The sequence below is a fragment of the Petaurus breviceps genome, unplaced genomic scaffold (assembly GCF_028583685.1).
Source record: "Petaurus breviceps papuanus isolate PSGF00001 unplaced genomic scaffold, PetGlider_PUasm1.0 91041, whole genome shotgun sequence".
Classification (NCBI taxonomy): domain Eukaryota; kingdom Metazoa; phylum Chordata; class Mammalia; order Diprotodontia; family Petauridae; genus Petaurus; species Petaurus breviceps.
In genome coordinates, this window is record NW_027187400.1 from 4,179,178 (window position 1) to 4,205,220 (window position 26,043).

Here is a 26,043-nt window from a genome sequence, read left to right on the forward strand (position 1 = left end):
AACACATGGTTTTATGCATGGGAAGCTCACTACTTCTCATGGGCTGGGAGAAGGCCATGGTGAACTCAACCAATCAACTGGGCCTGGAGCATGAGCATACACTGAATTATTGTCCATAATTGTCCATGTATAACATTGATTTACAATAATTCAAGTACAATTTAAAAAATAAATTTTCATTAATCTTTTTGTTGCCAAAATTTCTTCCAGTATTTTCCCCCTCCCCACTCCAGTAAAGCTATCCTAATAAAGTATATTTTTAAAGAGAAAGGAAACAGAGGAAGAGAAATAATCAGCAAAACTAATCAAAACATTGAAAAAGTCTGAAAATATATGTAATTTAACACACCCATAGCCCTCCCACCTGTGTATAGGAGGTCTCCATTAGTGGTTATAAAAACATTCCCAATGTTGATTAGCATGCAAGAAATTATGCGAAATATGCTATTCAGGGGGATGGGTGATGAGAAGTGGGCACGTGAGAATGAGGAATGACAGATGGAAAGTGACTGTTACACAATAACCCAAGTAATGTCAAAAGATTTCCCAAAAGGCCACATATGGAGGATGTAGGGAATGACAAGTCACACAGAATGATGACTACTTGTCATCTCTACCACTGGGAGGTCATACCTACTCCCTCCTGAGTTTTAAGCTGATCTCATCGACTCCCCCTTTTATATTATCCTTTCAGTCATGCTGACTCTTCATGACTCCATTAGAGGTTTTCTTGGCAAAGGTACCAGAGCAGTTTGCCATTTCCTTCTCCAAGTCATTTTACAGATGAGAAACTGAGACAAACAGGGTTAAGTGACTTGCCCAGGGTCATACTAGTGTCTGAGGCCAGATTTGAACTCAGGAAGATGTCTTCCTCTTTCCAAGTCCAATGCTTTATCCACTGTGATACCTGGCTGTCCACCAAAGGAGAAGCACCTATTATGTGCTAGGGGCTTGGATTATCGTTATTGTTTGTTGTTTAAATGTTGATAAGATGGATCTTTATTGCAGTTTCGCGTGATCCTCACAATAACCCTATAGGAAGGAAGCTATTGCAACTACCTAGTTCTACCAGGGAGGCTCAGGGATGAGTGACTACATGTTGGAGGTCATATCCCACACCAGATCTCTCCTGTTCCACAAATCTATTCTTCTGTCGCCCAGAGGCTCCACAGGGTTGTAGAGGACAAGAAAGGAAGCTCTGAGAGCTGAGTGAGGATTTCAAGTGGCATTAGTCCTGGCATGAAGAACATAAGAGCCAAAGATGTTCCAGGAGAGAACCATGGGAACCAAGGCAGAAGGGACTGGTTTGGCTTAAGAGAGGACACTAATTCTCCAAGAATGGAAGAGAAGCAGGCAGGGAAGTCACCTGGCCCAGCCAATCTCTCTATGGCTCCCCTTAGCTGCTGCCTGAAGCAGGAGTTTGCTAGATTCTTTCAATGATGGTAGACCCACTGCCAAAAGGAGTTTTGCCTGGTTCCTACCCCTGTGTCAGCTCTCAGGAATGGAGCAGAGATGGGAGTCTTGTAATTGGCTTCTGCCACATGGTCCCCAACACTGATTCCACAAGGGATTAACCCAGGTCTTGGTGGAAGAACACCCCCTCCTCCAGAAGAAAATACGATTTAATTAAAAGTCAAACCAAACCAAAAAGAAAAACAACCCCAGTGAATCTTTTATTTGTCAATATGGAGTATGTAGCAAAGTAACAAATATTTCTGCATTGAAACACTGTTTTCCTCCCCGGCTTTTTCCCTTTGTGAAATTCATAGGGACAGCACACATCTTTGGGGTCCTGGCTTGGCGCCAGGCAGTCTACAGCCCAGCCCAGCCTCAACATTCCAGCCATTTATTTCACCATGACCTGCATGATGAGGGTGGCCCACGTCTCCCCACCTTCCCCCTAGCCAGCCCCTCAGCATGGATGAGGGGTCCTGCCGATGGGCTGGGGGAGGGACACTGAGGGAGTGGAGCAGAAACAGCAGCTTTAATCATGAGGGATGGCAACTGATGATACCTCCCCAGTGTCCAGGAGTAAGAGACAGAGCACAAGGACTGGGGAAAGATGGCAAACAGAATTCACAGTTTTCACATCAGAGAAAGTGCAATGTAGAATTGCTCTGCCCCTTCTGGGGGTTCCTGGACCCTGGGGCACAGGGGTATGGAATGGGGTGGGGGCAGGGGTCAAGGGGAGAGAGATTCCCTCCCTCCTTGGATAAAGAAGGGAAAATTTAGGGTCCTAAGGACCTCTGGGTTTGATCCTGTTTGGAAGCTATGTAGGTCTATTATAAAGTCTGGAACTAGAAAGGTTCCCATTTTGTAGATGAGGAAACTGATAAATCAGGGTCATGGCCTAAGCCTAAAGTATAGAGTCAGCCAGTGGCAAAGTGGGGCCAGGGAACTCAGATTTCTGACTCCTCCCATCCAACACTTTTACTGTGCTGTCAACTTTATTCCCCAAACCCATCCTTTTAGTAAACACAACAAGGGGAGGGAAGGAAGCAGGAGGTCAAGGTGCTAGCTTTGGTAGAGCCTGGCTGCTCTGGGCAGAACACGTCCTATTCTAAGTCCAGTTTCCTTAGGCATGGGTCAAACAGGGATGGATGAAGCCAATCCTATAGAAGACTTGCTTCACACCCCTCCCCATCCAGGTCTCAGGAAAGAAAGGAAAGACTCCTTACTCCCTCCCTCCTCTCACAAAAGCAAATTTCCCCATCAATCTTCTTCCTATCCCCCTCCTTCCTTGATCTCTTCTGGGGATCCCCACTGCCAGCAGTGGGGGAAGGGAAACAAGGCTGAGGGGAGGAAATCACAAAAAATGGATCCAGGGAGCCACAGATAATCTCTCTGACTGCCCAGGCTCCTCAAGGTAACAGGGCTAGAAAAACAGGCTTGGGGGCAGGGTGTCTTGGCACTGCCCCTGTTCCCCCAACCCCATGGAGTGTCAGCCCAGTTTAGTGCAGGTACAACCCCAGGCTTTGATGTTTCCTTGTCATCCAGGAGCCCAAGTCCACTGAACCCAGTACACACTTTCCCACGGCAGGTAAGAGAGGTGGGGCCAAAGTAGGGGTGGTCTCTCTCTTAGGAAGCTGGGGCTTAGAAGAGTCTTCCTTGAAGAGACTTCTTCCCCCTGACCTTGGTGATGCAGGAGACTGTGTGTTTCCAAGGCAAAGGGAGGGAAGCAATGATGAGAGTATGGCCTGGATGGTTCCTGCCTCCTTCTTCAGCTCCCAGCAGCGGGGCTGGGTGCCCAGAGCAGACAAAGAGGTCCTTTTGTTTCCACTGGGGTGGGTGAAAGTGATGGAGAAGAGTGGGGGGCCCAGAGGCACTTGATTTCCAAGGTTTCACAGACAAGACCAGACTGTAGCCAGTGGGACAGAAAGGGAACGTGATACGGGCAGAGATCAATAGTCCGTAGGTTAGAAAGGACTACCAGAAAGGAAGCTGGCCTCCCAGGAAAAGTAGTGTCCAGTCCAGAACTGGGAGGGCCATGGTGCCTACCATCAGGTCATGTAGCGAGTAATGGCTCGGAGGGCATAGAGGAGGGCTGCTTGCATCCGGGCCTCTAGTAGCAGCAGATTCACATGGACCTGGAGGAGGGAGGGAGGGGTGCAGAGAGGACCCTGTTGGTAGAGTTGAGACACTCTGACCTTCTCATTTTTCCAGGACTGACTTATCAATAGCCTTACCTTCCCACCTTATCTCATCCCTGAAGTCAAGGAGCATGACCATCAAAGTCCTAGAAACTCCATGTCTCAAATGCTTAGCCCAGATGAGCGCCTGGCCTCGATAAATATGGCTGCCCCCATAAACAGAGCTGTCTCAGCCTCATTCCCTGCTTTGTTTCTGAGATGCCTCCCACCTTCCCATCTCCAGACCTACAGGATATTTAAAAACTGGACAAACTCTCTGAGAGAAGGTTGGAGCTAGGAGGGCCCTTAGAACATAGGATGTCAGAGCTGGGAGGGCCTTCTCTTAGAACAGAGAAGGTTAGGGCTAGCAGGGACCTTAGAACATACTTTTGGTGGCGAAAGGGGGCTCAGAACAAAGAATGCCAGTAAGGCTCCCAGTTTCCCCTCAAGTGCCAGTACCTGAGCCCCCTTGCCCTGCTCCTTACCTTCTCAGAATGTCGGAAGTGCCTCCAAAAATGATTGTACATCCTTTTGGTGGTCTTCTCTGGATAACAGGCGACAGTTTTGATATAGACCTTGAGGCTCCTCTCCAAGAGCTGGTTCACCTCCCCATAATCATAGTCGTCATATCTAAAGAGGACGGCCCCAAATGGTATCAATCGTCTGCTCCCAGATCACCCTCTCCCACAATAAGCTCCCCTCCCCAACTCTACACACTCTCAAGATATCCACAAAAGGAAAGTGCCCAAGAACTGGGGGGCAGGAGCCTGCTGCCTGGTTCCTCACCCTGGGGAAGGTGAGGGAGACGATGAGACTGTTCAGGTCAGTTAAGTCCATTCCTCCAACCTCCCTAAGCAGTCACCTGGAGGAAGGCTCCTGGACCACTGGGAACCGCCTGAACCCACTGGAGCTGAGGTGTCAAACTCCATCTCTATTAGAGTATCACTGTATTTAGAGGAACCTTCCAAGGAAATGGCAGAAATGACTCCAAGCCTGTTTAGTGGCGATAGGAAGAGTGGAGGGAGGGAAGTTGATCCCTTTCAAGAAAGTAAAGTACTTGGGACCCTCCAGGACAGGGAAGGAAAGGTGGGAGACAGAACCAGATGGGTCTGGCATTCTCTCTTTCTTTTTTTTTCTCTCCCCCTCCCTCCCCCTCTTCTCTCTCTGCTGAAGGGGGACAAAAAGGTCCCATGTAAACAATTTAGAAGTTTAGGTGATGGTTCACTGCATAGATGCCTCCCTGTGGGCAGGGCACATGGCATCCCCTCTTTTGGAGCAAACTCTCCTTCCCCGTCAGGACACCATCTAAGTAGTAAACGATCTACAAAGCCTTGTTGACTGCCCTTGGATTAGTGTTTGGTGGCTACTTCTCACCTAATGCCAAAGACACAATGGATGTAGTTCCAGATGGCCCTTCGGAGCATAGAGGTGTCCACACCGCTGTGCATGGCGATGGTATTGTAGGTTAGGGTGTATACCACCTGGAACTTCTCATCTAGCAGCTGGCCCCCCTCTGGGTAGAGTCGCTGGATTAGGGAGTAGCCATGGTCTTCCCAGGTATAATCCTAAGGAACAGAGGGGAGGGGGATGGAGGAAGGCCAGGTGAACGCTAGTGAGGGGCACAGGGGCAGGCCTGCCAGAATTCTTTTTGGCTCCCAATGCCCACTCCCCCAAATTAAATTTTAATTCACCTAAAAGGAATTCTGGCTCTAAAGGAGCCATAGGGGTGGGGGGAGAGTCACCATGCTAGAGTTGACCCTCCTCCAATACTATCATCCTTGCTGGGACTTCCTCACCAACCTTCAGTGACCACTGTCTCCAGGGCTAGGTCTCTACACTAGAGACAATTTCCATAGTTCTAATTATTCCCTCCCTGCCCAACCTAACCCTGATGAATTTGGAGGGATCTCTCCAAGGCAAGGGAGGGAGAGCTACCTGGGCTCGGAAGGTTGGAGGGGCCTGGGTGCCTCGCCGAGTGAAGTCCTCATACCCAAAAGTGGGATCTTCCACAAAGCACAAGACATCAGGGGATGGAGTAAGTTCTATGATGTCACCTGCGGACCGAGTCAGAAGAAGGTAAGAGCAGAGGCAGTGTAGGGGTACCTGGTCCTCAGCCCCCCTGTTATATAGTGAGAGGAAGGTTGGGAGTCATGATGGAAAGCAACTACAGGCACCCCCACTCACCCCAGATCCAGCACAAAATGTCAGTTCCCTCCACCAAGGGGTCTTTCCTTGATCCCAGTGGCCAGGAAGGATCTTTCCCTTCACTGATTTCCACACCCTTCAATTTCATTTTTCTCAGTTATGTCCTTCTCTACCAATCTGGAAAGGGCCTCAAATCAGGGCCAAGAGACTGTGTGTACCTTCAGAATGCCTGCAGAGCTCAGCTTGGAGAGACTCCCTAGTGGGGGTGGCCTGGGGTGATGAAATGGTTTTCACCCCAGCTACAAATTCATGAGGCTTACTATGGTATGAGGGGGTGGGGGATGGGATGCTGTAACTGCCATGAGTGAAGGGCATGTCCTCACAGAAAAAGGCACTCATATTTGCTTTACTGACACTTGTTCTTTTTTTTGTTGAAGCAGAAAAGGCAGGGCTATTGGGGTTAAATGACTTGCCCAAGGTCACATGGCTAGTGTCAAGTATCTAAAGCCAACTTTGAACTCAGGTCCTACTGACTCCAGGGCCAGTGCTCTATTCACTGTGCCACCTAGTTGCCCCTATACTGACATATATTAAGATAACTTTGTTCTAATTTGAACTGATGTTGTTATACGTATCTGATCTCACTCTGCCCCCTCCCTCTCTCCCTTGTGACCGTCTCATCTTCCTCCCTCCCTCCATTCTACTGGACTATAGAATCCAAAGGCAAGGCCTAGATGCTGAAAACCTCCTCAGCACCGCAAGCCCTTCCTTGGCACCCTCCCACCATACTTGTCCCCTTCCTCTAACTAGAACTAGCTCCCCTAGCTCTAACTAGGATGCTAACATTCCTTCAGAGATGTTGGGAAAGAGAGGCTGCTTGCCCATTGGGGGAAACATGGTCATGTTCTTCTACCCAGGTTGACCAAGCAGGTCCAAGCAGATGGTTGTTATACCCTCCATAGATAAAACTACCATAACTACTGTTCCCAGATGTAAAGGACCCTGAGAAATGCACATATCCCTTTGTAGTGATCTATACTTTGGAGGTGAATTTTTTTCTTCCCCAGGAGATGTTCTTGGGTTGTTAGGCAGACCCCAGCCCCTCCCAGGCCCCAGAGGCTTTACTTGTAGGGGCCACCAGCAGGCTCTCAGACTTCTCCAGCTCAAATCGGCTCTCCATCTCCTCTTGGGACGCTGCCTCTTCTTGTAGCTGACATTCTTGCAGGATCTTCATCCGTTCCATCAAGGCCTCTACCTCTCGAACAGCATCAAAACTCTGGGTGGAGAGGAGAGACTAATGGTTAACTACTGCCATTCACCCAAAAAGTAGTTCCAGCAAAAGCTTTCCAACCCAGGTTGGGCTGACCATGCCTCCCCTGCCTCTGGTCCCAAGTCCCTAGGCCAGGTCTATCTCAGATCCCTGACCTTGCTACTTACCCCAGAACTGCTAAGGGGGTCTCCGTTGGGAGGACTGCTCTGCCCACTGGATGGTGAGGACGCCTGGAGAACAGGGTTGCTCTCTGGATCACCCTCAGGGAGGATGCCACAGCCAAAAACAAAAGACGCCAGGGAGTGATAATGGGTGAGCAAGACTACGGCCTGGATGAGCTCTGCCAGGGACCAGCTGTGCTCACCAGTGGTCAGAAGAGCCTGGAAAAGAATGCCCAAGCCCCTGCTTATTACACCTGTCTAGGCTTGAGGCCCTTCCCCCGAATATCACCCACAGGGATAGTCATCTGATATCAAGGACCAGGCAAAGCTGGTCCTAGTGTGGGGGAAAATCAGAAGACAAAGCTGTCCCCCAGTGAAGGGGACCTTTTGTGCAAATTAACGGAAAGGCAGCAATGACACTCCCTCTAGCTCGGGCCCCAACCTACCTGACATCAAGCCCATCTTTGTCCTTTCTCCCCCATTGCTTGACATAGTTCTCTCCCACCTAATATGCACCCTGTTTTGTCAATTCATCCTGCACAGGGTATCTATCACAGAATAAGTCTATTAGGGACCTTAGCACAGAGACTATTAGAACTTGAAGAGATCAGAATGCAGAATGTTAGACCTGATGACGTATGGACTGGAAATAGCCTTAGAGATCATCTGGCCTGACTCTCATGGGGGAAACAAGCCTGAAAACAAAAAGTGCCTTATATGTGGTAGCTAAGTGGTCCAGGGCAGAGTGCTGGACTTGGAGACAGAAAGGACTGGAGTTCAGATCCTGCCTTAGCTACTTCCTAAGCTGTGTGACCCTGGCAAAGTCACTTCACCTCCCAGCCTCAGTTTCCTCATCTGTAAAAAGGGGATAATAGCAGCATCTCCCTCACAAGGTTGCTGAGAGGTTCAAATGAGATGATATATGTAAAGCCCTTTATCTACTTTAAATCTCTGTATAAATGCTAGCTATTATAATACTACTAATAATAATGATTATTATGAGGTTTCCTTTTACCTCGATGTGCTCCTTGGTGACTAGCCAGGGCCGATGGGCCAGCAATTTGTTGATCTCGTTGAGGTTTCGGAGTTTCTGGGGGATCCGGTGGATCCCGAGGAGCCACTCGGGGTCTCCACCCGCCTGCAGGAACTCAGCCATATGGAAGCTGATCAGGTAGGAACACTGGTGCCGAGCAGAGGCCTGGAGGAGAGTGGTGGGAGACAGTGGTGAGGGGCTGGGAAGCAGCTCGGGCCTCCCAGGCTCCTCCCTCTTGGTTTGGCCATTCCCATGGTTTTGTACTCAGGGTGGGCTGCTGCAGGGTATCGGATGGACAGTCACGGGCCCGAGTCTGCAGACTGTAGAAAGGTCCAAAGGGGTGGTGATGGGGAGATCCAAGGTCAGATTGCTCCCCTGTGTCCAGAGCCTTCCCTTTGACTCTCTGCTTCCCCTTCCCCACCTCATTCTGCCTTCCCTCTGAAACCAGCCCCCACTTTATCCTGTTTGTACCTAACTGTTGGCATGTTGTCTCCCTCTTAGATTGTGAACTCCCAGAGAGAAGACCCTGCTTGTTTTTTGCCCATCTTGGAATCCTTAGAACTTGGCACAGCACCTAGCACACAGGAGGTGATTAATAACTATCTCCTAGTCATCTTTTTGCCTGAGCCCATGTGTATCATGTGCCCCTGAACCAAGCACATTAATGAAATCAACATTATGTGCCATAAATTCTGGGGAGGGCAAAGTAATCAACACCCTTAAGCTCCTTTCACAATCCTGTGGATAGTCTACACCAAAGTACTTTCCCTGGCCACCACTCTAAATGTATCATCTCTTCCTTTAGAATGTAGGCAGCTATATGGTGGAGTGGATAGAGCATCAGGCCTGGAGTCAGGAAAACCTGAATTCAAATGCCAGCTCAGATACTTACTAGCTGAGTGACCCTGCGTAAGTCACTTCACCTTGTTTGCCTCCGTTTCCTCATCTGTCAAACGAGCTAGAAAAGTAAATGCCAAACCACTCCAGTATCTTTGTCAAGAAAAACCCCAAATGGGGTCATGAAGAGCCTGACATGACCAAACAACAAATCAGAGTATGAATTCTTGGAGGGCAGGGACTGTCTTCCTTTTGTATTCCTGTAGACAACCTGCTTTTCATGAATTCCTCTCTAGCCCTCACCAAATGCCCAGAGAATCCAGGACAGGAACAGCAACTCTGCCCCTACACTGGGGCCCTTTGTCCCCAACCTTCCTTCCAATGTCTCCTTCCTCTCTCCTCACCTCGGTTACATGTCAATCCCCCCTCCCCCATTTCTAACTTCACAGCATTGTAGCCCTTTTACTTTTCCCTGTTCCCCTCCCCTCAGTGTAGACTATTCACACCACACCAATTGTCAACAATTATAATCCTACTAGGACCACCAGTCCTTTTGACTTTTCCCTGCCAAAACATCTCAAGGCCCTCTGGTCCTTACCACACCCCTGCCACTGTACCCTGGGACTTGTGGACTTCTCCATTTATGTTTTTTTCTTATTCATTTGTTCATTTATGATGTTCATCAATGATCTTTTACCTGATATACCAGAAAACAGAGAACAATAGCTCTCACCCCTGTAAATTAGGAAGTGAAGTATTATACTCGTTATGGATGAGGAAACAGTTTTAGGGAAGCCCAAGTCATACAGCAAGTTTAGTAGCTGAGACTAGAACCCAGTGCTCTGGGGTGCTTCAATTCCCAACCCCAAAGGCCACACCCGGGGGCTCACCATGATGGCAATGTAGTGCCTCCAGGGGCAGGGCAGGGGTCCATCCACTCTCAACAGCAGGCCCTGCATCTTCCAGAAGCTGCTGAGGTAGTCAGGGTGCAAGCCCATCACCAGCATGACATTGTCTGGCCGTCCAGAGGCCAAGACCTCCAGACCCAGCTGATGCTCAATGGCTTCTGGCCCCTGCTGCAGGATCTGCCAAGGAGAGGGAGGGGTTATGCTCTGAGCCTTCTCTGGACCGCTTGACACCTCCAAACCAGAGTTAGGCCTAAGGCCAGGGCTGATTTAAGAAAATTCCACCATTAACAGGCCAGATGCAACACTGGTCAATTAGGGAATGGTCATTCATATTCCTGAAGAATGTCTCACTTGATGAAATCAGGTACCTATGGATCATTAACAAGTTGATAGAACTCCCCCCCCCAAAAAAAAAGATGGGAAACAAGGCAGAAACATCAAGAATCATTAGGCAATGACCTTAAGAAACTATGGCCAACATAGTAATGGGTCTTAGGGAGAAAGAGATCTGATTGGCAGCATTCATTTGGAGTTGATTTCCAGGATGCCCTATATTAAGTAAAATGAGCAATGAATGTCTGCTGCTCTCTCATCTTCCTCCCTTCAATTTAACTTCCACACTCGTCCAGTACAGAATTCCTCTCCAGGCACTGTAGCTGGCCAGGGTCTGACATACCCTCTAAACCTCATCAGTTCCTGGTCTCTAATTCTTCCCAGCAGCTAAAGATCCTCTGGGATCTGACCCAGACAAGATGAGAAAGGAAATATGTCAGAATTGCCCAGAGCCCCCTGGCAGAACATAACCCCCAAGTTGTTCACTGAACCAAGAATCCATCCAAGTACTTGGTAAGGGATAAATATTGCAAGTCACCAACCCCTGAACTGAATTTCTGGGCCCTTTCAGGGCAAAGAAATCCAGGCAGAGAAGCAAGAGATACAGTCAGATTCCCCAGCCCAAGGGCTCCCCAAGCCCTGTAACTCCCTGCCCCCAATCAGGGCCAGGGCTGATCCAGGGAAACCTAATATTTAAAAATCCAGACTCCTAACACAAGCAAGCTAGGGCAGTGATTCATATTACAGAGAAATGATTTACTTACCCAGTCTAGCTTGTTAAGTATGTTTATAGACCCTTAATTATTTAAAATCTCTTCTACTTCGTCCCTTTCTCCCAAGTTTCCTTGACCTTCCCTGATTTCCTTTCTAGGTGCTTAGATTGGGATGTCCCTCTCCACCCTTCTCCCCCAACCCCAGCCAGCCAAATACCCCTTGCTCACCTCTTCCACTGGGATGAAGGCACTAGGACCCCGGGGGAGCCTCCGAGTAGGGACTACCTTCTGCTCCTAAGGGAAAAAAATATTCCCATCAATGGTGGTGAGAGGCTGGAATGCCTGGCTCCCTCTTCTGGTCTAGGGCACAGGCCTACATTTGGAAGAAATCCTTGGAACCCAGAGCTGGCAGAAACCTTAGGTACCAGAGCTGTCCAAACACATGGCCTGCAGGGTCTAAACCAGATGAAAATGTAGTTGGAAAATATTTAACCAAATAAATATATAACAATGTCAGCATAGGGTTTTCTGAACCACTTGGCAGGCAGGGATCAGTGTCCCCTTTTCCTTTGGGTTTCACAAGATTCTCCAATGTTAACTCTCATTTTAGAGGAAGGCCCAGGGAGGTAAAAGGACCGGACCAAATTCAAATTAAGAGACAAAACATCCATTAAGCAGCCTAGAGAATACAAAGACAAGAGTGAAATAGAAACAGCCCTCAAGGAGTTGACAGCCAAGAAGGTAGAGACAACAGGAAAATACTATATGTAAAAGAAAGGAAGGTGAGAGTAGGGAGAAGGAATATCATTCTTTAGCATCTTCCATAAAAAAAAAAATCTCATTTTTAGAAAAATTGGAAAAGAATAAAGGTCTCCATCTGCCTTCATTCACCATTCACTCCCAGCTAAAAAGTCCATAGAGATTTAGAGAGTGGATCCCCAGTGGGGACAAAAACTCCAGCCCCTCCCTAGCCCCAGGTAAAACACCAGTTTAGTCACTCAATTTGTAGGGTGTGGCTTTGGGTCAGTCACTTCCCCTTTGGGGGACCTCAGTTTTCTCAACCACAAAAAGAGAGACCTTGGCCAGGAATCTTTCAGAACCCTAGTATCTCCCATATGGGAACTTCCCTGCAGGTGCCAGCTTTGGCTTCAGCCTCCCTCATCTCCTCAGTCCTCAGAGACCTAATCTCCCTCCCTTCCCCTCCTCCAAAATAAACAACTCAGTCTGGAAGATAAGGAGCCGCTGACTAGGCAAATCCCCTTCCTCATCCCTCCCAAGCTGAGGACAGATGGAAACAGCTCTCTAGGGGGTGGAACCAGCCCTGGCCAGCTGGGGAACTGAGCCAGGAAGGTTTCCAGGAGAAAGATGGGGAGACAGGTCAAACTGGCCTCAGGAATCTCTCAACCCCTGGGAAGGGGGGAGGGCAGGGAAGGCAAGCTCACCTGGCAAGTACCTCTAATCTCTTCCCTCTGTCCCCCATCTTGTATAGCTTGCAGGGTTAGCCTGCCACTGAGATCACCCAGCTGTAAGATCCCAGGATAGGAGATAAGCAACTGGGGGCCTGAGTTTTTCAAAGGCTTCCTGCAGCTCCCCCACAGGCTTCCTTGGGAAGGTAGAGACCTCCCCCCCAACCCCCCAGTTCCCCCTAGTAACTACAAAGAGCTTTCTTTACAACAGCTTGTTAGGGTGGACAGTGCAAATATGAAGATGTGTAGCATTTATGGATGAAGAGACAGAGGTTCTGAGAAGTCTGTCAGCCAACAAGCATTTATTAAGTGCCTACTATGTGCCTGGACTGTATTAAGTGCTGGGAATACAAAGAAAGGAAAAAGACAATTCTGCCCTCAAGAAGCTCCTAGTCTAATGGGGGAAACAACAAGAAGACAATGATGTACAGACAAAACACATACAGGGTAAATTGGAGGTAAACAGAAGGAAGGCATTGGCTCTGTAGGGGATCAGGAGGGCTTTTTGTAGAAGGAAGCCAGGAAGGCCAGCAGGCAGAGAACATTTCAGGCGTGGGGGACATCACTGAGCATGCCTGGGAGTCTAGAGATGGATCCATGTGTCTTGTGCGAGGGGACACAGAGAGACCTGCCCAGGACCTGAAGCCAGGACTCCTAGTCTAGTTCTCTTCAGGATCACTTAGGGTCAAATGAGATAATAGTTGTAAAGTGCATAGTGCCAGGCATACAGTAGGCACTTAATAAATGCTTGTTTCTCCATTATCATAACACTGCCCCATCTCCCACTAGGCAATCTCCTCCTTCTCCTCCAATTCTGCAGTCCTGGGTTACTTTGATAAAATAAGATTCTGAACTAGAAAACATTTAACCTAACTCCCCTCATTTTACAGAGGAAGAAAGTGAGGTCCAGAAACCTGACCCAGGTTTCTGTAACAGAATTAGGATTCGAACCCAGGTTCTCTGTCCCAAGTCCTGTGCTCTTTCCATTATATACCATGCTCAATCTGGGGTAAATTCAAGGCAGGGCAGGGGAAGAAAGGGCATAGGATGGGTTTTCCAGAGACATGTCTTCTACAGCTTGTCCTATTATGTTAAGGTAAGAATTAGTTTATCCTTTTTACCCCGACCTCTGCTCCACGAACCCTCCACCTTTTCTTGGGCCCTGGCTTCCCACACCCCACACCTTCAGTCAGGCAAAGGTCTGTCATGAGGTATCTCAAAACTCAGCTGACCAGGAGAATGAAGGGATATAAAGAGAATGACAACAGCCCCTCAAATCTTTCCAAGTCCAGTTACTCTATAACAGCCCTGGGACCCCACCCCAGACTCTGAAACTAGTGCTTTGACGGGCAAAATTCAACTCACCTAAAAGGGAACTTGGGCCTTTAATTCTTTCTCCCTTTCTTCACTTCTCTATTTTTGTTAAAGGTACCACCACCGCCATTCTTTCTCCTTTCCTTTCCTTCTCTATTTCTATTAAAAGTACCACCACCATCAATCACCATAGGCTCCCAGGCTGAAAACACCCACAGTCATTCCCTAGGAGTACCATCCCTCTATCCTTCCAAGCCAGCCTAGGCAACTACCCCTTGCCAAGTGATTTTCTTTGCCCCTTTCAATCCACCCTGGTAATCTTGCTAAAGAACAGGTTTTATCACTTCATTATCCAGCAAAGAGACCCTTAATTGTTCTCTATTACCACCTACAGGATAAAGTTCAAACCTCTCAGTGGCAGGGACCTGAAGCCCTTCATACCTCCATCCCATCCCAATGCAAGGGCCAAAGTAGATGATTGTCTTACAGCCAAGACTTTTATGCAGTTTTCCAAGCCTAGATCCTTAATCTCATTTATAAGACCCCTGAAAGTGGCCATCCAGTCTCCATTTCAGTTCCTCCTTGTGATGGGGAATTCACTATCCCAAGAGACAACCTATTTATTTGAAGGGAAGACCACCACTTCTTATGTTGAGTCAAAAATCTGCCTTCCTGGAATGCCCACCCATGGGATCTTGTTCTGCTTTTGGGGGCTACACAGAACAACTTTGGTCAGTCTTCCACATGAGAACCTTTCAAAGACTTGAAGTCAGCTATCATGTACCCTGTTAGGTGGCACAGTCAATAGAGCGCCACCTTGGGAATCAGGAAGACCTGAGTTCAAATCTTACCTCAGACACTGTCTGGTGACCTAGGGCAAGTCACTCAACCCCATATGCCTCAGTTTCCTCACCTGTAAAACAAGCTGGAGAAGGCAATGGTAAACCACTCCAGTATCTCTGCCAAGAAAAGCCCAAATGGGGTCACATGAAGAGTCGGATAGAATTGAAACAAACCATTCCCCTCTTAAGTCTTCTCTTTTTAAGGCTTAACACCCCTAGTTTCTTCAACCTATCTTCAGAGTATGGTTTTCAGATCCCCTCTTCATCATGGTCATCCCTCTGTTTACAATCCAGCTTGTCCATGTTCTTCCCAAAACATCCCAACCAGAATTGCAGACGAAAATCTATTCCAGTGCCTCCCTCCACCTGCTCCACAGTCAGATTTCTCTCCTGTTCCTCTCAGAGTAGATTTCTTTTTGTGACTCCCTTCAGAGCTCAGCTCAAGCAGAGATCCAGGGATCAAATCCCCTAGCTCTTTGTTTCTCCCTATCGATAATTTACCTTTTCTCTATGAGTACATGTCTCCCTCAAACAAGGTAAATTCCTTGAAGGCAGTATACGTATATATTTACGTATTTCTAGTGCCTAGCATATGGTAAATGCTTTTTAAACAATGCTTGTTGGAACTCTTGAGATTTCACCTTATATCCTGCAAATCAGCAAAAAAGATAAAAGATAGGAAGAGTCCACATTGGATAGGTTGTATATGAAAAGAAAGACACACTAATGCACAGCTGGGCAACTGGCCCAACCATTCTGGAATGATTCCAAGAAAGTTGACTAAGATACCCTTATATTTTGATCCAGAGAGCACCCTCCCTGTTAAGCATAAACCCTAAGAAGCTCAATGATAAAAATAAAGGCTCCATATATGGTAATATTAATTACAGTAAGTTTTTGTAATAGCAAAGAACTGGAAACATAGTAGATGCCCATCCATCTGGGAGCAGCTAAGAAAGTCGTGGGGAGCTAGGTGGTACAGTAGATTAGAGTGCCAGGCCTAGAATCAGGAAGATCTGAATTCAAATCTAGCCTCAGACTCTAGTTGTATGACCCTGAGTGAATCACTTAACCCTGTTTGCCTCAGTTTTCTCACCTGTAAAATGTGCTGGAGAGGGAAATGGCAAACCACTCCAGTGTCTCTGCCAAGAAAACCCCAAAGGGGGTCTCAAAGAGACAGACAGGACTGAAATGACTCAACTACAAAAACAAAGTTGTGGTGCCTGAATGTGTACTTACTAGGGAGTGTGAAATAACTATAATAAAGAGAAGCATGGGAAGACTTATATGAATAGCTATAAAGCAAGTGGACACAGGAAAACAAGAGACACAATGACTCCAACAACATAAGTGGAAAGAACGATAGCAAAACAATACAAATGGAATGCCTTGGTACTATGATGACCAAGCTTGATCTCAAGTAAAGATATTAGAAGGTTCTTCCCTCCCTTCTTTGAAGAATGGATTGGGAGGGGAAAGGGAGGTAGCTAGGTACTAAAGTGGGTAGAGCACTGGCCCTGGAGTCAGGAGGACCCGAATTCAAATCTGGCTTTAGATATTTACTATCTGTGTGACCCTGGGCAAGTCACTTAACCCTGATTGCCTCATGGGCGGGAGGGGAGGTGGGGGGGAGCCCTAAAGGATTCTGGGTAGAGCATTGTAGATGATGTCCCACTTTCTTGATGTGTTGTTTAGATATGTTGAGTTGTTAAAAGAGATGACTGTCTTTATTGTTATCATTAGCATAATTCTGATTGGAGTTACCAGGTCTCCACTGAGGGGATAACTTCATTCCCTGATGTCTGTGTGTCCAGTACACTCCTGTTGAGCTTGGGCAAAATTTATAGAGTAATAGAGGGTTGTGCTGGTAAATGTTTAACACTCCAGTTCTCTGGAGGAGTGTGAGTGTGTGTGTAAATTATGCACTTATGCTTTCAAATTACACTGCATTATTAGCACTTTTTAAAGTCTAGACTATCAACAAAATAATCAATCAAGATCTGATTTCTTAAAGCCCTGATATGTAATGATTCAAGCTAATGCTGACACCAGCACATCCCTTACTACAGATCACCTGGATAGAAAGAGTTAATAGATTCGTGTGAGAAACAAATCACAAGCCTGGCATAAAGGCACCATGATATAGGAGTGATAAGGTACTTCCATCATCCAGACATCTGCTAGAGGGCTTGCTGTCTCTTTGCCTCCTCCCTGTTCTCTCTCTGCCCCTATCTCTGGTCTGTCTTCCTCTCTCTGTCTCTTCCTCCTACTCTTTCTCTCTCTGCAAAAAGTAGAGTAGCTAATAATTTCTTGACTTGCCTTAATGTTAATCTCATCTTTTAAAACATGGAGGACTCAACAAGGGGAAGTTTTATTCTGGATCTGATTCCCACAAATTAGTTGCTGGTATGGTGATGAGAGTCCTTGAGGTAGAAGGAAGTCAGTGATCACTCCATAACTGTCTGACATGCACCTTCTATTTGAGGAAAACAGATTTCAAAGATTCAGAAAAAATAGGGAAGATCCCATGGAGCTTCGGTGAAGTCATTCCCCAGGAGGAATATGGGATACAAACAAGATGAAAAAGGGAATGGTTCTAATGAAAGAATAATGGGATTTGTTGAAACATATCTGTGTAACTGAACAACTACCAACTTAGATTGCTTAGATTTTTAAAAATGTATAGAAGATGGATGAAATTGAGGCCAGGAGACAAAAGAATGCTTCGGGAAGTCTGAAGTTAGAAATTTCTTGTTTCAGAAAACAAGAAAAAGGTGGCATTATTTTTTAAAGTTACATTAGGAGAAGGAAAATCAAAGAAGGGATAGGAGCTTTGGTTGGGATGGAGGAGACAAAGTGATAAAAGAGAGAAGGTAAAATTGTTTAATTCTCTTTTTTTTCTGTTCGCCACAAAAAAGGGGAATGACCTTTACATTGGAAAGGAAAGAACAGGGAATTCAATAGTCGGGTAAGGAGATAATGAGAGGACTTGGCCCTTGACAAAGCCAAGTCCCTCAGCCCAGATGAACTACAGCCTTGGGTCCCAAAGAACTGGTCGATGGGATTGCTGAGTTAGTGTTATTTCAAAGGTCACACAAAATGGGGGAAGTGTCACAAATGGAGAAAAGCAACTGTTGCACCCACTTCCAAACTACAGTCTGCAAATTCTAGGCCAGTGAGCTTGACTTTTATTCCTGGGAAATTGAGAATAGATTAAAGAGATGGTAGGTGAACATCTGCAAAAAGGAAGCTTTGATGACTAAGAACCAACACGGCTTCATCAAGAACAAGTCATGCCAGAGTGACTTCAAGTCCTTTTCCTGGCATACCTGCTAAATTAGCAGATGGAGGGAAAACTATAGACATAGTCTAACTCGATTTTAGTAGAGCTGTTGATATATATCATACTGTTCTGGACCTGACAATGCTGCAATCAGAAGGATTCTCCAAATGATCAGATGGATGGACTGGAAAAGAAACCAATGGGGTTTAATGGCTCAATGTCAATGGGGGAGGGAGGAGCCGGGACAGGATGAACAATGCTTGCCTCAGTGGATAAGGTCATCAAATTTGCAACTGATACAAAGCTGAGAGGAAAAGCCAACAATGTCAAGATCCAAGAGGATTTTCATAGGTTGGATCTATTAAGACCAAATTCAAATGGTACGCATGTAAAGCCTTGAACTTGTGTTAAAAAAAAACAACTAAAAACAACCAAAAACAATAAACCAAACAATTTTTAATTTGTTTCTGAGGGTAGATTTGAACTCAGGTCCTCCTGACTCCAGGGCCAGTGCTCTATTCACTGTGCCACCTAGCCGTCCCTCAACAACATTCTTTTACGTTTGTTTTTTTTCTCCATCACTTTCTTAAGCCCAGACAATCAACAAAACAACAAACCAAGCTTTGATTTCTGATGCTTGCTGACTGTAAATGCTCACACTAAAAATTTCATGAGCTAGGAGCTGGCTCCATCATTATCCTTCCTGGGAAGGGTCCTGAGTCCATATCTTACAAGGATCAGCTAAAGTAACTAAGCTTACTTAGACTGGAGGAGAGAAAATTCAGGCAGGAAGTGATAATTGTCTTGAATTCTCTGAAGAGATGTCACTCAGAGGAGAGATCAGACTGCTGTTTAGCCCCAGAGAGGCAAGCCAGAAGCAATGAGAGGAAGTTATAAAGACACCAATTTAGGCTTGATATGGAGAAAAAAAAATTCTACCAATTATAGCTGCTCAAAAGTGGATAGAACGCCTGCCCTGGAGTCAGAAGGACCCAAATTCATATCTAGCCTCAGACACTTAGTAGATGTGGGACCCTGGGCAAGTCGATTAACCGTGTTTGCCTCAGTTTCCATATCTGTAAAAAGAACTGGAGAAGGAAATGGCAAACCATTCTAGTATCTTTGCCAAGGAAACTCCAAATGGGACCACAGAGAGTCAATGAGAGGAATGGGCTGTCTACGGAGGTGGAAGGCTGCTCCCTGCCTCCTTGGAGGTCCTCAACCAGAGACTCCATATTGTTGGGTATCTACTTGTTGGGTATATTACAGCCTTCATGTCAATGGATTGGACTAGATGGTCTCTGAGGGTCCTTCCATCTCTCAAATTCTGTGATACACACTTACTAAGAGTCCGACAGACATTGTGCTGGGGATAAAAAGAACACATTCTAGTCCCTAACCCTTACATGTCCTATTCTGTTCCTGGACTGTACAGTCTAAAAGGGCAGGTGACATTTCTTAATGATCCGATTTAACCAGACCTGTGATTTCATCACTAGAGGAAACTCCCATTACTACAGGGAAACTCTCTCAGGGATACTGATGGGTACATAAGGAGTTGCTAGGGGTACAGGGGGAGTTGACTGTCTTGCTTAGCTAACATGCCTCCCTCCAAAACCTTCCTGGATGTGCAACCAGGTCTTGTCTCTTCTGGCAGCCTCATTTTACAAAGGAGGAAAATGAACTCAGATTGGAGTCTATGAATCCATGCAGTTATCACCTGTGTGCCCACAGGCAAGTCCTGGCTTCTCTGGATTTTAGTTTCTTCTTCTGCAAAATGAAGAGGTTGGAATAGATGATCTCAAGCCTCCTTTTGACTTTGAATCTATAATCCTAAGTGATCCCATCTGATCTCAGCTGGGTGGTTCAGTGGATAGAGTGCTAGGTCTGGAGTCAGGAAGCCCAGAGTTCAAATCTGACCTCAGTCACTTACTGGCTGGGTGACCCTAGGCAACTCATTTAACCCCGTTTCCCTCAGTTTCCTCATCTGTAAAATGAGCTGGACAAGGAAATGGCAAACCGTTCTTTGCCAAGAAAACCCCAAATGGGCTCACAAAGAGTCAGACACAGCTCAACCTCAACAACACCAGACTCCAAATCTAAAGTTTCTTCCTTCCCTAAAGTACTTAATGAATACTTTTCCATTCATTCTTCCCACTGCATCTTCTCAGGGGGTACACAGAGAGAGCTTCCCCTCTCATACCACCCCTTCTGAAGCACAATGTCCTGTCCCTGGATGTCTGATAAGTATTTCAGGAAAGAGAAATATAAGACAGCTGTGATTCAGTGGTAAAATACAGGACTTGGCTTCCAAGGACCTGGATTTGAACTCCAGCCCTACACTTCTAGCCTGAATGACTTCAGGCAATGACTTTAACCTCTCTAGGCCACAATTTCTGATCTGAGATCTCCTCCAGGTGTCAGAGACTACAGTGGGCTCAGGCAGCCACTTGCAGCAGGCAGCTACAAGAATCCCAGAGTAGTAATGGTAGCAGACTTGGAGGTAGGCCCAATGTCTGTCAGGCAGGGATATAACAGGATATTTACAAAGCTCTCTCAAGCCTCCAGAAAACTCTCCCATTTATTATAAGCCCTTCAGCTCAACCCTCCAAATTTAAATCAAGACACATTCATTGAAGAACAATCCTTCATTAGGATTTAGGGCAGAAAAAGATCTTTGAGGACATTTTTAAAACCTCCTCCCCTCCCCCTTTACTGATAAGAAAACTGAGCTTAGGGGCAGCTAGGTGGCGAAATGAGTAAAGTGCTGGCCTGGAGTCAGGAAGACTCGAGTTTGCTTCAGGCCTCAGACACTTAAAACCCACACAAAAAAACCAGCCTCATAACCTTGGGCAAGTTATTTAGCCCCAATTGCCCTCCAAAAGGCAAAACAAAACAAAAAACTGAGCTCAGGGGTGGCTAGGTTGGGCAGTGAATAGAGCACTGGCCCTGGAGTCAGGAGGACCCGAGTTCAAATCCAGACTCAGACACTTAACACTTACTAGCCATGTGACCTTGGGCAAGTCAACCCCAACTGCCTAGCCTTCCCCCCTCCAAAAAAAAAAAAAGAAAAGAAAAAGAAAACTGAGCTCAGAAAAGCAAAATGACTTGATCAAAATTACAAGGTGCTTTAGTATCAAGCCAAGACTAGGTCCCAGGTCTCATGCAGAGCTCTACTCAGCAGGTTCTGGAAAAAAAAGAGTCAAATGCAACTGAGAACAAGAGAAAATCAGAAATCTTTATCTTCTCTGTTTCTGTCTTTTTTTTTCCCCATGAGGAAATTACTCCTATTACTGAATATCAGACACTGTTTGGCAATTTATAAGCACTTTACAATTCTAGCACATGACACTCCATTTACCATCTCCAGGCCTTTGCCCTGGCTATACCTCATGCCTCAAATGCCCTTCCACCTTACCTATGTATGCATCCTTAGCTTCCCCCATTCCCTATAAGATATAACTTTAGATGCTACCTTCTTCAGAGGGCCTTTCTCAGTGCCCCCAGTGGCTAGTACCTTCCCTCAGAGATTTGGCAGATGTGTCTTTGTTATTCTTCCTTTAGAAAGGGAGCTCAAGAAGGCAGGGATGGTTTTTGCATTTTCTTTATAGGTTAGCACTTAGCATAAGACCTGGAGGAGGATAAATGCTTAAGAGATAATGCTTGTAGACTGACTAGCTAGCAGTTTTAGAGTTACCTGGGGTACGGAGAGGTTAAGTGATTTGCAGAGTATAAGTCAGAGACTCTGTCTTTCCCTTCCCCCCCCTCCAGCTCTGAGGTTCGTTTCTCTCTAATGGTTATAAATACCACTTAGTCAGCACTTAGTAGTGAAGGAGTCTACAGACTCTCGTTAGCCGGTAACCAAAGGGTCAGGGGCCTCTTGCTTACCTGGGTTAAAACCCTTTAATGGTTTCCTATGGTCTATGAAGTAACGTTCCAAAGGCTTGGCCTGGCATTCCAGGCTTGCCACTCTTCAGTGCCAACCTACCTTTTTCCTCTCAGTTCTGATTATTCCTAATCATGTATTCCAACCAAATTAGCCTACCAATTATATGGTTTTGGGTCCCCAGTCCCAGTATCTGGAATGCTTGGACCTCACCTCTATCTCAATCTCTGATGTTACTGCCTCCCTAGGGTCTTCTCTGATTCCTATAATCAAAAATGCTCTTTCTTCCTTGGAGCCCAAATTAATCCTTTCTTCAAACTCCTTTGTAAGAGTTAAGTGCTGAAGGCTGGGGACTTGGTTATCTAAATCAGTGATGTAGACCTCAAATTGAAACCCAGTACACTAATCAGTACATAAGGATGCCTGCAGGCCATATTGACTCAGTTTTAAAATGTAATATTACCTATGTTTTCATATGTTTTGTTAAATATTTCCCAATTATATTTTAATCTGGCTTGAGCTGCAACTGGGAAGCCTTGCAGGTGAACACCTCCAATCTAAATCAGGTCCCTGTCCTTTAACCCCGAACATAATAGGTGTGGCATCATCGTAGGTCAGATTAATCTAGTTGTTGAAGCCCCCAAACGACTGACTGGGGGATATGGGGTTCAAGGTTTGTCTAGGAATGTTCTCTTGTCAGGACTCCATAGCTGCCAACTGCTCTCATGAAAAAGCCTGCTCTCCGAAGGGGAACGGACTTCCTTGTCCTTCCAGCTTTCTCAAGACAGTAGGAATACTCATTAACTTCTCCGTCACCACAGAGACATCTCTCGCTGACCCCGGGATTTCTACATTTTCCACTGAGGAATAATTCTATCAGGTGAGGGGGCATGGCCTCCCGAGAGTTCCTAGCAGACACACCTGGGGGGGTGGGGCGGGGAGTGCTACCGTCAAGGGAGAGAAGGCTGAAGCTTTCTCTTTTTCACCTCCGGAAGGAACCATATAGTCTCTATCACACTAGCCCTCGGAGGTCGGTGAGGTCATTGTAGGTCCTCCCTTATTAGGGAAGTAAGATGGTACAAGGGAAAAGAGGAAGATCTCTGGGGGCAGGGGTTCAAATCTAGTCTCCACTATTACTATCCATACAACTTTATGATGTCATTTTAAATCTCTACAACTTCAATTTTTCCCTCTGTGAAATCCAGGGGCTTAACCCTGAGGTCCCTTCCAGGACCATCCAGGCAGTTCTTAAAATCCCTCCAGAATATAAAGAAGTCGGCCCGTAAATGAGGAGTATGTAACGTAATGGATGGGAGGCACCTTTCCCCCCCCCCCCCCCCTACAGGACTTCAGACAGATAGAACTGAAACTTCAGGCCAAGTTTCAGGGCAAATTTTCCAAAATACAATGTTTGTAAATCCTGGATGGAGACTCTGTCAGGAGAATAGTCTGATCTGAATCAGGTGAGCTTGGTCAAGGAAGGCTTCCTGGAGGAGGAGACTCCTGAATAGCTCACACTTCAACGTATTCCAGCTTACAAAGCTCTTTCCTCATGACAACAAGGTGAGTAAGGTAGGTCGGACAAGCATTTAGATGCAGTCACGGATGAGGAAAGAAGGCTCTGGAAGGGCCCTAAATCACACAGCTAACAAGTGGCTGGGCTTATCGAGTTTGGGGATGCAAGGTTCTCTTCCTCAGCCTCCCCTTGCCTGTAGGAACATAGATCCTAAATCCTCGTAGGAGATCCCACCGAGTTACTGCAGTCACTTGTCCACTCCAGGACATGTAGCACCTCGCTCCTGGCGGTCGAGGTTTCCATTCACTCTTTTCCGCTCTTCCCCTCCCCCTACACTAGGGTACGAGGTCTTCCCTTCCCGGGGAGGGAAAGTAAGGATGACGGCGGGTAGTGCAACGGGGCAGGACCCGGGAGCATCGCCGAGTGCCCCGAAAGCTCCCTCCTCCGCCCCAAGAGTGAAGGATTCTGCGACCACCTGCCCAAAGGCATAGCTCCAAGACCCTCACGGGTTTTCCCCAGTGGAAAACCGGGAAGGAAGCGGACAAGGTCGGCTCGAACGGGCCCAGGCATGCCTAGGCTTGAAGACTGCGCTTACTGGGCAAGCCTCGAGCCAGCCCGTGAAGCCCCTCCTTTACCCCAACCCCCACTGCGTCCCTAAGAAGCCGTCCAGGGCTCTTCCCCTGAGAATGAGGGCAGAGGAGGAGGAGGAAGGCAGTGGCGGCCAGTTGATGCAATCCCAGAGCCAGGTTACAGTCTGCCCGCAGTTCTTAGCTCCGGATCCCAATCCCAATGCTGAGCCAGCCGTCGAGCCTGTCCCGTTGCCAAGGAGGACCGGACACGGGACCGCGCCCTCTCCAGGACTTGGGGGGTCGGCTGGGGGAGGGAAACAGCTGGGGAAGGGGGAGGGGAACAGCTGGGGAAGGGTCCTGGTCACTCACCTCCGCGGTCCCTGCGCCACCGCACTGGGCGTAGGGGATATAGCCTTGGATTCCGGCGCAGTTCTCCGAGTCGGCAACTATCATGGTGCCAGCCGGCTCGCACCTTCCCTGAGGGGCCCGCGGGGACGGCCTCGGGGGCGCAGCGTGCTAGCGGGTCCTGGGGTCGCAGACGCTCCCGGCGAGGCGGGGCTCTGCACCTGTCCGCAGACCCACGGTTCTGCACGGGAAGGGTCCGTGGCTACCCAAGGGGTGCCCCAGTTTCTACCGAGGCCCCGGGGGGTCTTAGAATTGTAGAGTGAAGAACGTCTTGGCTGCCACAGCTCACAGACATCCCCAAGCTCCACTGCTTTTAGATTCTCTGGATCCGACCTCAGCAACAGGGACCTACCCAGCCGCAGGTCGGGGGAGTGGGGTAGGGGGAGGGCGGGGACACAAAAGCCTCAGGCTTCCGGCCAATCACCTCCTCCCTAATCGGGCAGAAGGCGGAGACGCCTTCCCTCCTCGAACAGCTTCTCTCAATGATCTTCCAATGGGCTCGGGGAAGCGCTGGGTTATCTGGGAATTGTAGTTCTACCCTGGAGGATGGTGCAAACTTTTGCAAGAGGGTTACTCATAAACAAGTAAATGAGAAACGGGAGACCGAGAGTGACAGTCCCAGATAGTCATTCGGACCGTATGATGAAATGCAACTTTTTAGGGACTGGGCAGGGCATCTCGGTTTAGAATTTGAAGCCAGTTCATGCTGCAGATTTTAAGTTTCTGGTGAAATTTTTTCGGGTCCCAGGATGGGTTTTAGTGGTAACTGTGTATATTGAACATTGCTGGAGCTAATCATAGGTCTGAACCCGAGGGAGTCTGAAAAGGTTTTTTAATATATTCACTTTGCCCTCAAGCAGGCCTGCACCTTCAAACATACCAGACAAAAGAGAATCCAGCCTAAATCTGAAGTTCTGCAGAATGGAATTCATAACTTTCTTAAGAAATTCATAATGGTGTCTAACTTTTCTCACTGGAATTTCACTCTTTCCCCATTCCTTTTTTCTCTTTTACCAGTCTGCACTATTTGACACTATATTTAACAGTATTTAATCACCCATCACTCCTTTAATCACTCAATCAATCAACAAATATTTGCTAAACTCTTCTTAAGTGCCAGGCACCAAGTCTGAAACTCTCCTCCCTTATTCAAGACATGGAACTATCTTAGTTTTCCCACCTACCAAACTGATGACCCCTTCAGTCTCCTTACATAGATTTCCCTCTTTGATTCACTCCTTCCCCATTAAAAGGGGCATTTTCCCCAAACTTCTGGTCATGACCCTTCTCTCTCTAGCGAAGGGAGGGTAGGGGACCATAGAGGTGGGTAAGGTCAGGGAGGGCAATGATGCAATGCCATTCCTGAGTTACATGTTCCCCAACTCTCTCTCACAGGCACCTACCACCCCAACTCAGGAGCTGAGATATGAAATGGCAGCTAGCTCTTTAATCTTAGCACAGATGGAGACAGAAGGAGTCTAGGCAGGAATGCTCTCTTCAAGGGCTTTGGATGACCTTGGGGGAGCAGGGAAAGCGACTAGGTCCCAGACACCTCCCCAGTTTCAGTTTGGGTATTCCTAGCACCTTCTTCATGGACTTCTCTCAAGTTTGTCTTTTAATCTTTGATCTCTTTTCCAGTTCAAAATTTTCAACTACTTGCTGGACATTTCCATGAAAATGTATCCCTGGGAATTAAAAAAAAAAAAACCCTGAAAGTTGAACTCATTTTCCTA

General features: G+C 47.1%; 1 protein-coding gene across 2 annotated transcripts; it reads right to left on the bottom strand.

Annotated features, from left to right (window-relative positions):
* Window positions 1-1,650: 1,650 nt before the first annotated feature.
* On the bottom strand, window positions 1,651-24,680 carry SESN2 (sestrin 2). Of its 2 annotated transcripts, none has more exons than XM_069079552.1 (10): window positions 24,275-24,680; window positions 11,258-11,323; window positions 9,966-10,160; window positions 8,221-8,403; window positions 7,212-7,424; window positions 6,900-7,050; window positions 5,565-5,683; window positions 5,004-5,194; window positions 4,115-4,259; window positions 1,651-3,587 (listed from the first exon to the last, which is right to left on the bottom strand). In XM_069079552.1, exons 1-10 carry the CDS (start codon window positions 24,356-24,358, stop codon window positions 3,501-3,503), a joined length of 1,434 nt encoding a protein of 477 aa, XP_068935653.1. In that variant the 5' UTR covers window positions 24,359-24,680; the 3' UTR covers window positions 1,651-3,500. The 2 variants fall into 2 exon arrangements, with proteins under 2 accessions (XP_068935653.1, XP_068935651.1); XM_069079550.1 differs by having other exon boundaries at window positions 1,651-3,620.
* Window positions 24,681-26,043: the final 1,363 nt, after the last annotated feature.